This window comes from Odocoileus virginianus, chromosome 31 (genome assembly GCF_023699985.2).
Source record: "Odocoileus virginianus isolate 20LAN1187 ecotype Illinois chromosome 31, Ovbor_1.2, whole genome shotgun sequence".
Classification (NCBI taxonomy): domain Eukaryota; kingdom Metazoa; phylum Chordata; class Mammalia; order Artiodactyla; family Cervidae; genus Odocoileus; species Odocoileus virginianus.
Window position 1 is genome coordinate 27522606 of NC_069704.1, and position 15872 is coordinate 27538477.

At 37.0% G+C, this 15872-nt stretch overlaps 1 protein-coding gene and 1 pseudogene across 5 annotated transcripts in view; one reads left to right on the forward strand and one right to left on the reverse strand.

The window, feature by feature from the left end:
- The window catches only part of ZNF782 (zinc finger protein 782), a 64075-nt gene extending 48873 nt beyond the window's left edge, over positions 1-15202 (forward strand). For all 5 annotated transcript variants that reach the window (XM_070459478.1, XM_070459477.1, XM_070459476.1 and 2 more), the window contains 2 exons: positions 6295-6390; positions 11629-15202. In XM_070459478.1, coding sequence (XP_070315579.1) covers positions 6295-6390; positions 11629-13502 — 1970 coding nt within the window. In that variant the 3' untranslated portion in view covers positions 13503-15202. The remainder of the gene's footprint in view (positions 1-6294; positions 6391-11628) is intronic.
- On the reverse strand, positions 2071-2408 carry LOC139032435 (NTF2-related export protein 2 pseudogene; annotated as a pseudogene).
- Positions 15203-15872: the final 670 nt, after the last annotated feature.

A 15872-nucleotide genomic window follows, 5' to 3' on the forward strand; every position in this document is an offset into this window, starting at 1 on the left:
CCAGGAGAAATATCAATAACCTCAGATATGCAGATGACACCACCCTTATGGCAGAAAGTGAAGAAGAACTAAAAAGCCTCTTGATGAAAGTGAAAGAGGAGAGTGAAAAAGTTGGCTTAAAGCTCAACATTCATAAAACTAAGATCATGGCATCTGGTCCCATCACCTCATGGGAAATAGATGGGGAAACAGTGGAAACAATGGCTGACTTTGTTTTTCTGGGCTCCAAAATCACTGCAGATGGTGATTGCAACTTTGAAATTAAGACACTTACTCCTTGGAAGGAAAGTTATGACCAACCTAGACAGCATGTTGAAAAGCAGAAGCATTACTTTGTCAACAGAGGTCCATCTAGTCAAGGCTATGGTTTTTCCAGTGGTCATGTATGAATGTGAGAGTTGGACTATAAAGAAAGCTGATTGCCAAAGATGATGCTTTTGAACTGTGGTGTTGGAGAAGACTCTTGAGAGTCCCTTGGACTGCAAGGAGATCCAACCAGTCAATCCTAAAGGAGATCAGTCCTGGGTGTTCATTGGAAGGACTGATATTGAAGCTGAAACCCCAGTACTTTGGCCACCTGATGTGAAGAGCTGACTCATTTGAAAAGACCCTGATGCTGGGAAAGATTGAGGGCAGGAGGAGAAGGGGATGACAGAGGATGAGATGGTTGGATGGCATCACTGACTCAATGGACATGGGTTTGGGTGGACTCCAGGAGTTGGTAATGGACAGGGAGGCCTGGGATGCTGCAGTTCATGGGGTCACAAAGAGTCGGACATGACCGAGCAACTGAACTGAAGAGTCTTTTGAAGAAGGGAATGGCTACCCACTCCCATATTCTTGCCTGCAGAACTCCGTGGACATAGGAGCCTGGTGGGCTGCAGTCCATGGGGTCGCACATGACTGAGTGACTCTCAAGAGACTTCTGGTCTGAAGTTCACATGGAAGGCTTAGAAGTTAAGACTCCCAAATAGAGAGGGATGGTTTTGTTTCCAGCTTGCCTTTCAGACCCTGCTGCAGGGTCAGGCTTATTGCTGACATTTTACCCCCATAAGTTGTTGAATAAATTGATACATTCAATTGTGATAAGTTTGAGGTGAATTGGAAAAACCTTTGAGGATAATTCTTGGAACAAAAGTGACATTCATGATCATTTGGTAAGTATACTTTATTACTTTAATGACCTAAATCATAAAATTAGGTTACATATTTAGGAGGTAGAAAACAAATACCAAAAGTGTACCATTTGACCACTCCTCCTTACTTTTGACCAACCTCAGATCTCTATATTTTTCATTCATCATTCTCCCCTTAAAGGTATTAATCCTACTATGGTTCACTATCTAAAGTTATAGATCTGGAGCTACCAAGAAAAATGTTTTTAAGAAGTTTTGCTTTTAAGCCACTGAATGTATCCAGTACTCAAAGGTACCACTCCAGAACATTTTACACCTCTCCAGTATATTAATTCAGAAGAAAACATGCCAACAGTTAAAAAAAAAAAAAAAAACACATTTCTTAACATAAAAAGACTACTGAACATACCTACATGTGATTCTAGTATGTCAGAGTGGTTATGTAAACCTAAATTAGCAATGTGTTCATTGAAGTAGTTTGAAAAAGACATATTAGAACTGCATTACCAGTGTTTACCAAAAAACAGGTACATGTTATACTGCAAAATTAACCTAATAACAAAAAATACTCCACTTCCTCCCAGAGAGCTACATTGTGCTGATATCCATAGATAATACTATAAAAGGATTTCATTATTGCGATACGCCAGGCTCACAATGAGTATGTTAGTACAGACATCATGGGTTTAATGTTACTGTAAGAATGTCATTAGTGAAACATGTATAAGACATGTAGAAAGCTAGCATTAAATCTCTTAAGGGCAGTGATTCAAACTGGCAGCTGCTAGAAAAGGTACTTCTAGGAATAAAAAAATTAAATAGATTTAGTTTTAGCACATACTAGTTTTTAGTGCTTCCCCAATGTAATGAACTAATTCACATAAATTTCTGTTGCTGGAACTAATGGACCAAAAGAGTATGAATTTTGCCCCCTTTAACTACTAGTCCAGTCTTGAAAACAGAAGCAGTCACTTGTAGTCTTCCACATGGCATTGTTAGGAGTAGACTGAACGGTCAGCAGGAAGTTCCGGTTGAAGTCGGGGTGTTTCCATCAAACTTCACAGTTCCACTGGTCACAGAAGGAACTGTAGTCTAGGCCTGAGTAGCTTGCTCACAAACTGGCCAGCAATTTAACAGATTGGCCTGGGACTCACTAGAAGGCAACATCTCAAAAAAAATTAGGGCTTCCAGCCCTATAGTAACATTTCCATTCCATATCAAAATGGCCTTGTCCAGATTCAGCCTGGTTAGTGCCCATCTTCTTTTGTCCATTGTTTTATAATAAATGAACTACCACACAACTGCAGTCATCTCACACACTAGCAAAGTAATGCTCAAAATTCTCCAAGTCAGGCTTCAACAGTATGTGAACTGTGAACTTCCAGATGTTCAAGCTGGATTTAGAAAAGGCAGAGGAACCAGGGATCAAATTGCCAACATCCATTGGATCATTGAGAAAGCAGAGGAATACCAGAAAAACATCTGCTTCTGCTTTATTGACTAAGCCTCTAATTGTGTAGATCACAACAAACTGAAAAATTCTTCAAGAGATGGGAATACCAGACCACCTTACCTGACTCCTGAGAAATCTGTATGCAGATCCAGAAGCAACAGTTAGAACTGGACATGGAACAACAGACTGGTTCCAAATCGGAAAAGGACTTCATCAAGGCTATATATTGTCACCCTGCTTATATAACCTATATGCAAAGTACATCATGAGAAATGCCGAGCTGGATGAAGCACAAGCTGGAATCAAGATTGCCAGGAGAAATATCAATAACCTCAGATATGCAGATGACACCATCCTTATGACAGAAAGTGAAGAAGAACTAAAGGGCCTCTTGATGAAAGTGAAAGAGGAGAGTGAAAACTTGGCTTAAAGCTCAACATTCAGAAAACTAAGATCATGGCATCTGGTCCCATTACTTCATGGCAAATAGATGAGGAAACAATGGAAACAGTGAGAGACTTTATTTTTGGGGGCTCCAAAATCACTGCAGATGGTGACTGCAACCTTGAAATGAAAAGACACTTGCTCCTTGGAAGAAAAGCTATGACCAACCTAGACAGCATACTAAAAAGCAGAGACATTACTATTGCCAACAAAGGTCCATCTAGTCAAAGCTATGGTTTTTCCAGTGGTCATGTATGGATGTGAGAGTTGGACTAGCTGAGTGCCGAAGAACTGATGCTCTTGAACTGTGGTGTTGGAAAAAACTCTCATTGAGAGTCCCTTGGACTGCAAGGAGATCCAACCAATCAACCCTAAAGGAAATCAGTCCTGAATATTCATTGGAAGGACTGATGTTGAAGCTGAAACTCCAATACTTTGGCCACCTGATGCTAAGAACTGACTCATTGGAAAAGACCCTTGTGCTGGGAAGGATTGAAGGCGGGAGGAGAAGGGGACGACAGAGGGTGAGATGGTTGGATGGCATCACTGACTCAATGGACATGAGTTTGAGCAAGCTCCAGGTGTTGGTGATGGACAGGGAAGCCTGGCGTGCTGCAGTCCATGGGGTCACAGAGTTGGACACAACTGAGCAAATGACTGAACTGAACTCATAATAAATATTGGTCAATTTTTCAGCAGCTCTGCATGCCTGATCTACATTAAGTTTAAAATCCCCAATATTCCTAACTCTCACTATTTCCCATCTCCTACAGTACATTACTGTTGTTTTAAAACACAATTTACTATTTTTAGGAGTCCTGAAAATGATAAAAGTTTATTTTTATCCACTTGTGTCCAGATTATGTTGCTCTTTTTTCCTATGTATTAATCCAAGTTTCCACCTGATCTCATTTTTCTTCTAGCTGAAGAATTTCTTTCAGAGAATTAACTTTCCTGTAATACATGGCAGTTGGTTATAAAGTCTTTCAATTTTTATTTGTTTGAAAATGCCTTATATTAGTCAAGCGTAAAATTCTAGGTGGGCTTTTTTCTTTCAGTACTTTAAAATTGTTACTTCATAGTCTTCAGACGTATAATTGCTGACAAAAAGTAAGCATCCATTCTTTCTTCTTCCTCCGTGCATATTATGTCTTTTTCTATCTATTCAACATTTTCTTTTTATCTGTGACTTTAGCAATTTAATTATAATATTTCTTGGTGTGGTTTTCTTCATGTTTCTTTTCCTTGGCATTCATTTAGCTTCTTAGATCCATGGATTTATACACTTCTTGGGTTTCCCTTGTGGCTCAGCTGGTAAAGAATCTGCCTCTAATGCGGAAGACCTTGGTTCAGTCCCTGGGTTGGCAAGATCCCTTGGAGAAGGGAAAGGCTACCCACTTCAGTATTCTGGGCTTAGAGAATTCCATGGACTATATAGTTGCAAAGAGTCAGACACAACTGAGCGACTTTCACTTTCACTTCACTTTTAAAAATCTAACTTTTGCCCATTATTGCTCTTTTCAGTCTCTCTTTGTTCCTTCTGAAATGCTAGTTACCCATATTACACAACTTTGTCCCACAGGTCAGAGATAACTCTGTTTATTATTTTCTAGTCTTTATTCATTGTGGGTTTCTTCTTTCATAGTTTTTAACCTTAAAGTTATCCATTGTGCCTTTTGTCATTTAACCTTCCATATGTGGTGTGTGTGTATATATATATATGTGTGTATATATATATATATATACACATATATATATATATATATACTGTTATTAATCTTACCCATTTTTTTTGTTTCTTGTTTGGTTGATTTGTTTACTCATTTCAGATATTTTTCATATTGAGAATTCCAGTTAGGAACTTTTTATTTTATTTTATTTTTTTCAGTTAGGAACTTTTTAAAATAAATTCTCTTTCTCTTATCATATTCTTGAACATATAGAGTATTTCTACAGTTTTAATGGCCTTGATTATTAATTTTATGTGTCATTTCTTTCTCTGTGGCTTACTGATTCATTTTTCTTCTTGATTATAATAATATATCCCTTTTATTCATATCAAGTAATTTTTTATCGAGGGCTAGATGTTACAGATTTTATGTTGTTAAGTGGAAGTTTTGCTGTATTGTCTGAAATCTTCTGGGCCCTTCCCTGGGATGAATTTAAATTACTTGGAATTACTTTAATCCTTTTAAGGTTTGCTTTAAGTTTTGTATTAGATTCAGAACTTATTTTACTCTCAAACTCATTTGGCTCCTCTACCAAGGCAATAAATGCCCTTCTGGTTATTCTATCCCATTGGCCGTGGGTTAGGAAGTTTTATACCTCTCTGTGTGCTTTGGGGTTATTTCACCCTACTCTTTTTGTCTGGTTTTTCCCCAACCTCAAATGTTTTCCTTACATTTTCAAAAGTTAGTACTCAGGAGACCCTCCTGCAGATCAGACAAAGGCTCTGTATCCTTTTTCTCTTGTATTTTATCTTACAAATACTATTTGTCGTGAGTCTCTTGAAGTCTAATTCTATTGCCTTAGTGAGTCCGCGAGGCTCTGTTTTGGTGGTCTCTTTTTGTTTAGAGTTGAAAACTCTCTAAGCAATAAGCTGTGGTAATCACAGGGCTCTGTTCTCAAGTATCACTGTCTGTACTGCCTGTTTTCTAAAGTCTAAAACCCATTTCATATACTTTGTATGATTTGTTTAGATGTCTGGTATGGAGGGAGGGCTCTGTGTGTGTGTGTGTGTGTGTGTGTGTGTGTGTGTGTGTGTGTGTGGTCGCTTCAGTCGTGTCTAGCTCTGTGATCCCATGGACTGTAGCCCACCAGGCTCTTCAGTCCGTGGGATTCTCCAGGCAAGAATAGTAGAGTGGGTTACCATGCCCACCTAGGGATGTAACCCGCGTTGCCTACATTAGCAGGCAGGTTCTTTACCACTAGCACCACCTGAGAAGCCCTCATGGAGAGGTAAATTGGTTCTTTTACTCGATTACGGCCAGATAGAGAGTCGGTCCTTATGAAATCTTGTTTAAAGAACAGACATTGACAATTTTAGAACTTAATGTTATTTAGGCTTGTGACTTACAGGTTTAAGAAGAGTGATCCTTTATAAGTATAAGAAAATGGTTTTTGCTGTCATTCCCTCCACCAAAAAAAAAATTCTAGCAAGCACCCTCAATGTGCCATTTCTGAAGCTGTACCTTTCTTCACATTCAGAAACAATGATACCTATGCAGCTAACTCAAGTGCTAAAGTATTTCCCATTTACAGGGTACTGCTTTACAAAGCCAGAACTGATCTTCATGTTGGAACAAGGAGAAGATCCATGGTTATTAGAGAAAGAATTTATAAACAGAAGTTCCCCAGGTGAGTTATTGAATACTGGCACAAGGCAGCCAAGAAAATTAGATCCGAAGTGATCACCTAGATAGAAGTGAGCAGTTTGAAATGTTTCTTAGCACTCTCCTATTAGAGGTCTTTACATTTGAAATTTTAGAAATAATAAATCTAATAAAATGTGAGAAGGGGACAACTAAAGAAAAGGAATGGAATGTAAGCATGTTGATATTCTCATCTTTAAAAGATGGGAGCTAAGTATGCCATTTGAAACTAAAAAATTAAGTAATGGATGCCTAATTAACAGTAAAAAGATAAAAACTAAGAAAAGTTAATAAAAAACTGAAATTGGGAGTAACAGATCAGAAGAAAGAAAGAAATTAATTTTATCATTATATAATAAATTATTAGATACAATCTAAATTAATAATGATTAAGGAATTATATAGTATAGTTAGAAAGGATAAAGACTAGAGCAAAGTGCAACCTTCCTAACTGTTAAAAGTTATTTACATTTGACAGACCAAAGAAAACAGACCTGTTACTAGAGAAGTTTCTTATAAATACTGTATCAGGGTCCTCAGGATCATCATCAGGTTTATTAATTCACCTGGAGGACTCAGCACACAGGCATACTCGTAACTAAGACTTATACAGTGAAATCATACAGAGCAAAATCAGCAAAGAGAACAGGTGTATGGGGCAAAGTCAGTAAAAAACCAGTTATGACAACTCGTGTGCAATATCTACCTGGAAAGTTCATTTGCAATGAGTTACCCAGAGTTTTTACTATAGGCACCCATGTATCAAATTCTAGGCTTTCAGATAGAAACTAATTATTCAGCGTAAATATATTGTTTGTACAAACAGTTTAAGCACATTGAGCCCCTCTTAGCAATTCTGGGAATCTTGGTAACCATCTTGAAATCTGAGTTCCCAAATGCTAGTTAAGGGCTCATCTTGTAAGCCGGCCTTTCTAAGAGTAAAGTTAGACCTACTGTGTTAAAAGTTTTCACCACAAAAGCTATGCAGACGCACAACATAAAACAGAGGAAGACACACATATCTGACATATCAACTCTCAATGTAAATGAATTAAATACACCTGTTAAGAGAAAAGGCTATCATATTGTATCAAAGAGATTGTTCTTGCTTAGTCACTAATTCATATCTGACTCTTTGACGACCCCATGGACTGTAGCCCTCCAGGCTCCTCTGTCCATGGGATTTCCCAGGCAAGAATACTGGAGTGGGTTGCCATTTCCTTCTCCAAGGGATCTTCCCACTGTAGGGCTCGAATCTGCATCTCCTGCTTGGCAGGCAGATTCTTAACCACTGAGCCACTAGGGAAGCCCATCAAAGAGTTCATCTACAAAATAGGAAGTTTGAAAATGCAGTCATGAATTATTAAGCCAGCAAACATAAAAGCAACTCAGTGTTTATTTATTTCAAAGTTCAGTTCAGGTCAAAAACAGGTGGAAAAAGGACACTTTGATAATGCTAAAGAAGATAATTTTTAAAGGATACAAAAAAGTTCAAAATATTAGTACACCAAATAAATTGTCATCACGATTCATAAAACAAAAAACTGCTAGAGTTATAAGGAGAAACAAGAACCCATTAGATATAGTCAACCTTAATATGCCTCTCTAATTTTGTTTCACAGCCTGTGGACTGTGTGTGTGTGTGTGTGTGTGTGTGTGTGTGTATGTGTGTTAGTTAGTCGTGTCCGACCCTCTGCAACCCCATAGACTGCAGCCCACCAGGCCCCTCCATCCATGCGATTCTCCAGGCAAGGACACTGGAGAGGGTTGCCGTTTCCTTCTCCAAAAGGAACTATAGAAAGTAACAAAGTGAAGTCGCTCAGTCATGTCTGACTCTTTGCAGCCTCATGGACTGTAGCCTACCAGGCTCCTCCATCCATGGAATTTTCCAGGCAAGAGTACTGGAGTGGGTTGCCATTTCCTTCTCCAGGAATCTAGAATAGTGCTTGGCAAACTGTGGCCCCCATGCCAAATCCTGCCTACTGATTGTTTTGGCAAAGAAACATTTATCGGAGCACAGCAACATCCATTTGTTTACGTATTCAAGCTACAAGGCAGACTTGAATAGCTACAATAGAGACTGAATAACCAGTAAAGCCTAAATCATTAACTCTATGGCCTTTCACAGAAAAAGCTTACCAACATCTTGTCTAGAAATATAAATAGCATATTTTATAAAGATGAATCTAATATGTTCTGAAAACAAAGCTATGCAAACACACTACATAACTATTCTTAAAGAATAAACTTCCTTTTAAATGACCTTAGAACACTGATAAAATGTAAAGGTGGCACCAGGTGGCGCTAACAGTAAAGAACCAGCCTGCCAATGCGGGACGCATAAGAGACGTAGTTTCATCCCTGGGTGGGTAAGATCCCTTGGAGGAGGGCATGACAACCCATTCCAGTATTCTTGCCGGGATAATACCAGGGACATAGGAGCTTGGTGGGCTACAGTCCCTAGGGTCGCAAAGAGTCGGACACGACTGAAGTAACTTAGCAAAGTTATTTCAGGCAAATGCTACAAAGTAAAGATATTGTTATATAACACTAAAAATTGCACACAATATGAGAAAATTTTAAATTCTTCTATCTTAAAATTAATAATGAATATATATATATATATCTTTAAAAACCTATTCTTCAAAGTTAAAATTGTACGATATGCCGAAATTTTTTTTTAATGAAAAGCATGATTATTAGACCCTTTGAGCTGTAGATGAAGCAATGCTTAGAGGAAACTATTTTCACCTCATATACTTGTTTTTAAAAGCAATAAAGTTTTAGAAGAAAACTAAGCAAACCAAAAGATGCAATAAAGATAAAATATTATAGTTGTAAGTCATAAAGCCGATGGTTCTTGGAATAAAAGCAAATAAAATAGCTAACCTCAGCTAGAAAAAGGGAAGAAAGTACTATTACTCATTTTAAATTTTGGCTCAGAGTCCTACTTATATCATAACATCTCAGAATATTTTAGTCTATACGTGATCTCTTACTTTTGTAAACTCTTAACCCATGTGATGGATGTGTCTAAAGAAAATGAGATTCTGTGCCAGATAGCATAAGTTACTGAGAGTTCCTCACCTGGATTACAGTCTCCCAAGAAGAATGGTCTGTGTTTCACTCTTCCTGCCTAGGCACTTGTCACATAATAAATATTATATAATAATATTGTAGGCTGATTCCAAAGTCAGGTGGAGAGAGGTATTTCACATTGATTCACTCAGAAAACACTGTCCACAAATGTAAATATGTAAATTTCTATGACTTTGGAATCATCAGGTATGGGTTGTTATTGCATCTGAGCCCTTATATGTGAAAGAACTCTAGGTAAATTTTAGACATGAAGCTTTTTATGTACCTCTAAATTTATATTATAGAGGGATGCAAAGAATATCACAGTGAAGGTTTTATTTTGAAAAAGTGAACAAAGCTTCATAAAGCATATATATGGTGCTATAGATTAAAAGGTGAACTATTATTTTAGGTACAACCAAGAAAGAGAAAATGCTTCTCATTTAACTATGGATTTTCCTTCAATTTTAAGATGCCTCTTGATTTTGGTGATGGGTATTTACTATAAAGTCACAGATATGGGTGCTTTTATCCCTTTATAAAGTGAATGATATATAGGTAGTAGCTTCTTTAAGATTTTTAAATAAATATTGTTTAAATTTGTGAGAAGGATGTTACAAAGTTTGTTTTTTGTTGTTAAAATTTGGGAAAATAGTGTGCCCTGCCTGAAGGGTACCTAGGTTCTCAATAATTCTAAGGCTAGAATGGAGGATAATTTAGGGAAAGAATGTGAGTATGAAGTTATTGTTGGAAATGAACCACTTAATGAGGACTGATACTCTATCAAGAATTAGAGCAGAAAATAATGTGTACTAGACAGGAGACGTGGGTTCGATCCCTGGGTCAGGAGGATCCCCTGGAGAAGGAAATGGCAACCCACTCCAGTATTCTTAACTGGGAAATTCCATGGACAGAGGAGCCTGGTGGGCTATAGTCCATGGGCTTGCAAAAAATCAAACACATCTGAGTATGCATGCATGCTCATGCTAAGAGGATTGGTAGCAAGAACACATAATGAGCATATAGTTAGTGTAAAACTTTCTTTTTCTGAATTACATCACTTTAATCTTTCATCTGTTGGTACCTAAGGTAGTATAGCCAAAGCCTTCAAATATTTTTAGCATGGGCATGACATTTTTACATGGAGTGTGGGTAGCAAGAGGACAGTAGCAGTCAAATATGCACAGGAAATTTGTGGTAAATAAATTTAAAAAAAGGATACTTACAAGGTTTCTAGGGCCAACTTGAAACACAGTCCTTAAGATCTTGCAGTGAATAAAGACTAGATATGTGGGAAAATAGATGGAAATTAAAGATTGGACAGGAGCAAGACTGGTTTGGGGGATATAAGAGAACAAATTGAAAAAAAGGAAAGTAAAGATTTGATGATTAAGAGGGATTCACTACTGAACAACCCTGATATAATACCAAGGCACTAGAACCAGGAAAGAGGGGTAACTCCAACAGAGGCAGAAAAATTACTCTCTCATCAGTTTTCTCACTTCCACCTATATGTTTATGTTTCTGATTCTCTCTTTCAATGTAAGAAAGTTGGTGTCACGATTCTTGTTTGTTTGTTTGCCATACCATGTAGCTTGCAGAATCTTAGTTCCCAGACCAGGGTGGGGTTCCAGTTGGAAACATACAGACTAGTGGTTTTCTTACCATTGTACTCTGTTTCACTGTGAATATAGTCACTGGTGTGCTTCCCTAATGCAAACTCTATCTCAGTAAAGCCACTAAAAGCAATTCTCCATTGATACTTTTTGTTGTCTACTTAGAGCAAACTTCTTGCTGAATTCATTCCAGTCTTTGTTTCTCTGTTCCCAGGATTCAGCTCTCTTAAATATATCCTCCTTTCTTAATTGTTGCTTTCCTTTATATCCTCTTCTTTTCCCCGTTTTGAAAATTATGCTTTAAGTTACTGAAGATATGTGTAATTTCATTTCTAGATTGCTCTCTCTTTTTCCAGTAGAAAAAGTTTTTAACAACAAAAGAAGAGAGACTATAAACTTGAAATTACATTATTTTGGGGAAACTGAGCCAGACACCAAGGAGTCAAACACATAATGGGGCATAGGTATATAAATCTCATTTCATAAGTGTGTTAAATATCATAAAATATTTTTAATTTTCTCATTTTTAGAAGAATCCCAACCTGATGAACTCTTAGAGGAGAGCCTAGAAAACCAAGGCAAACATTTGAGGCAAGTTTTATTCATCAACAAATCATTGACTGTGGCACAAGAAATATCAGGAAAACCATGTACTCTGGACATAAACATTTTTCCTGCAGAAACAATCCCCTGTAAATTTGACACTACAGGGTCTACTTACTTGCTTCTTAGCTCACTGGCCCCACACTGTCAGTATTCAAGAAAGAAGACTTATGTGCCTAATGTTTGTGAGAATTGGCTCCTCAGCATTAAGGATGGCAGAACTAATACTGGAGAGAATTCTTTGGTTTATAATAAAAATGTGAAAACCTTTGGACATAAAGACAAAGTTATCCAGCATCAGACAATTCAGACTCTGCAGCAAGCTTTTGAATATAATGAATGTAGAAAATATTTTCTTGAAAAGACTGCCCTTGTTATGTCTAAGAGTACCCACCCAAAAATGAAACCTTATAAATTCAATAAATTTGGGGAAAACCAACATGAGAAATCAACCTTGATAGTTTCTCAGAGCAGTCATCCAGAGGAGAAGAGTCACTATGAGTTTAATAAATATGAATGTACTAAAAATGGAAATAACTTTAGTAGGATCACTCAAAAAACTGACATAGAAGGGAAATCTTTCAGCCAAAAATTACACATTAAAGAACAGGAAAAATTTTATATAGGGGTGAAATCCTTTAAATATGGAAAGAATTTCAGCCATAATTCAACCCTCCCAGTGCATCAGAGAATTCACACAATAGACCAGTCCTCTGACTACGGCAGATGTACAGAAACATTGGGTTACCAGTCAACTTGCAATGTGCATAAGAAAACTCAAATAATGTTGAAACCCTATGAGTGTAATGAATGTGGAAAATCCTGCACTAAAACTTCATGCCTGATTCAGCCTCAGAAAAGTCACGTGGAGGAGAAACCCTTTGAATGTCCTCAATGTGGGAAAGCTTTCAGTGAGAAGTCACGTCTAAGAAAACATGAGAGAACTCACACAGGAGAGAAACCCTATAAATGCGATGGATGTGAGAAAGCTTTCAGTGCAAAGTCAGGACTAAGAATACATCAGAGAACTCACACAGGAGAGAAACCTTTTGAATGTAATGAATGTGGGAAATCTTTCAACTATAAATCAATCCTCATAGTACATCAAAGAACTCACACAGGGGAGAGACCCTTTGAATGTAATGAATGTGGAAAATCTTTCAGCCATATGTCAGGGCTGAGAAATCATCGGAGAACTCACACAGGTGAAAGACCATATAAATGTGATGAATGTGGGAAGGCTTTCAAACTGAAGTCAGGCCTAAAGAAACATCATAGAACTCATACAGGGGAGAAGCCCTATAAATGTAATGAATGTGGGAAAGCATTTGGTCAGAAATCACAGCTCAGAGGACATCATAGAATTCACACAGGGGAAAAACCCTATACATGTCATCATTGTGGGGAAGCATTTAGCCAGAAGTCAAACCTCAGAGTACATCACAGAACTCACACTGGGGAAAGACCCTACAAATGTGATGAGTGTGGGAAAACTTTCAGGCAGAAATCAAATCTTAGAGGACATCAGAGAACTCACACTGGGGAGAAACCCTATGAATGTAACGAATGTGCCAAATCTTTCAGTGAGAGGTCAATCCTGAGAAAACATCAGAGAACTCATACAGGAGAGAAACCGTATAATTGTAATCACTGTGGTGAAGCTTTCAGCCAGAAATCAAACCTCAGAGTACATCAGAGAACTCACACTGGAGAGAAACCCTACAAATGTGATCATTGTGGAAAAACTTTCAGTCAAAAATCAAGCCTTAGAGAACATCAGAAAGCCCATACAGGGAAATAAAAATATAAACATAATTAAGATGGAAAAACTCTGAGCTGAAAATAAAGTCTCATAATACAAAATAAAACACATATGAGAGAACTCCTATGAATATAATAAAAACTTGAAAGTTCTTATGCAAGATACTAGCTTCACTCAACATCAGAGAACTTAACATGAGCAAATTTCTTGGAATATATTTTATATGGGCAGTTTCATCTTGAGTGTAGTCCTCATTGTAGATCAGAGAATGCAACCCAGTAAAGAAACTAAAATAATACAAGAAATACTCTAGGCATTCAATCCTTAGAAAACTCACACTGCAGAAGAACTCTGGGAATGTAATGAATATGTCAAAACTTTGTCCCAGCAAATCAAAATTCATTCATCATCAGAGAAATCTAACAGTGAGGAAATTGGGAATGGAGTAAGTGTGTGATAGTAAATGTTAGTCAAACACCAGTTTTTTCAATAAGCAGAAAATAACATAAAGGGTAGAGACCTTACAGTATATTAAAGCAGACAAGAAAACAAGGTAATGGATGTGGGGAATCCTACTATGTCAAACCTCAATTTGACTAACACAAGAGTAATAACTATATGACATATGATGACATATGTCATATGATATATGACATAATGACATATTCATTGTTCACCAATAACCATTTCCTCTTTTTCTAATGCCACACCTAGCTTAAATTTCTCAACTACTGTCATCCAACTTGAAATCATATTTTTAACCTCTGGATAGTGAAATGTAGGGGTCAATGACAGGTCTTACTAAATACATCTCTCAAGTTCTTAATGTTTTCTCCTGTCCCTTGTCAGAATGCAGTGATTATTACCCCCAGAAAAACCAAGGGGCTTATGCACAGAAGATGAAAGAGTACAAAATAGAAAGAAACAGGGCCAAAGAATAAATATTGAATGGAATTTTCTCCTGCGTGTACACAGACTTTTTGCTATGAGGAAATAGACTTGTTCTTTGCTGAGCTTCTGCAGGTTCGAGTATACTTAATACTGACATATACTCATCAAACCTATGAATATGATTTCTGTGGACATGTGAACTCAGTGTAGTATATCAGAAATATCACACAGGAAAAACACCTAGCAAATCCTGTGAATGACCATAGCTTTTGTCCATAACTCTTCCTCGTCAATCAGGTGAGTATCAGGGGAAGATATCTAATATTACTGCATATATAGGTAATCCATTACCCAAAAAATGAAGTCTCATTGAATATCTGATAATTGAGCTGTGAATGTGTCAAAGCTTTTAATGAGTCGTCGAAGTTTAATATCACTCAGAGTTTGTTAATGAGGGAAAAATTTATCAGTTTGAGAAAGTTAATAATAGCCTTATGTTAATCAAAACTGTTGTTCCTTGCATAATATTGAGACATTTAATGAACTATAACAGTATTGGTTCATGGACATTTACTAGAATAAGAAGATTTTTAAAAATAAGAAATAAATGGTATAAGCTACACAGTGTTGAATATATGTGAATATCTTCTGAGTTTTCTGTTGTCTACATCAGTTTGTATGTGCATGCCACTTCAATGTTTGTTTTGTATGTATCCTAGAACTCTACAGCATTGTAATAGAATTATGTACCCCTTATTTAGTAACTATTCTGATCAGCTATGTATATTAATACTTCATCTACATGTATATTAATAACAAATAAACCTTTCACAGGAAGTATCTGAAAATTTGGAATCCTATACCACATTTCTTTTCTCTTGTTGCCATTTTTACTAAGCTGTCTTTTTTCAACAAAGGCAAACCCTGTTTTCTGTGTACTTTTGTATTATCTCAGGGTCACTAATACAAATATTGTGTTGAAGCCTACACACATACAAATTTATATAAATGTGTTTGTATTCTGCCTCTCTTCAATGTCACTGAATCCTTCCTCAGTTGTATCAAGTATATTGATAATCCATCCTTTAAAAGGCATTCTTCATTTGTTGTGTTTTTTATTTCCAGCATTTAAATTTTGCTGTAATTTCTCTCTCTTCTGAACTAACCTTCTGATCTTGCATGTTATTTAGCTTCTTTTACAGTCATTTTATATGGTGGCTGGCATTCTCTGTCGCAGTTAAACAACTGCTTGAGTTCTTGTTTGTCCCTGCAGCTACCTATCTCTCCAGACTGTGGACTGGTTTTTTGCCCCATAATCTCAGATATCTGATGTAGTAAAAAAGAAAGTTGTTAATTGAAACTCTTCCCAGCTATCTTCTTATTTAAGAATAGGAACAATGCTTTTTCTGGCTTTCTAATGATCTGAAATGTAACTGAGAGTTGTTAGTTGATTTTGGACTGTGGCCTGCCAGACTCCTCTGTCCATGGAATTCTCCAGGGAAGAGTACTGGAGGGGAT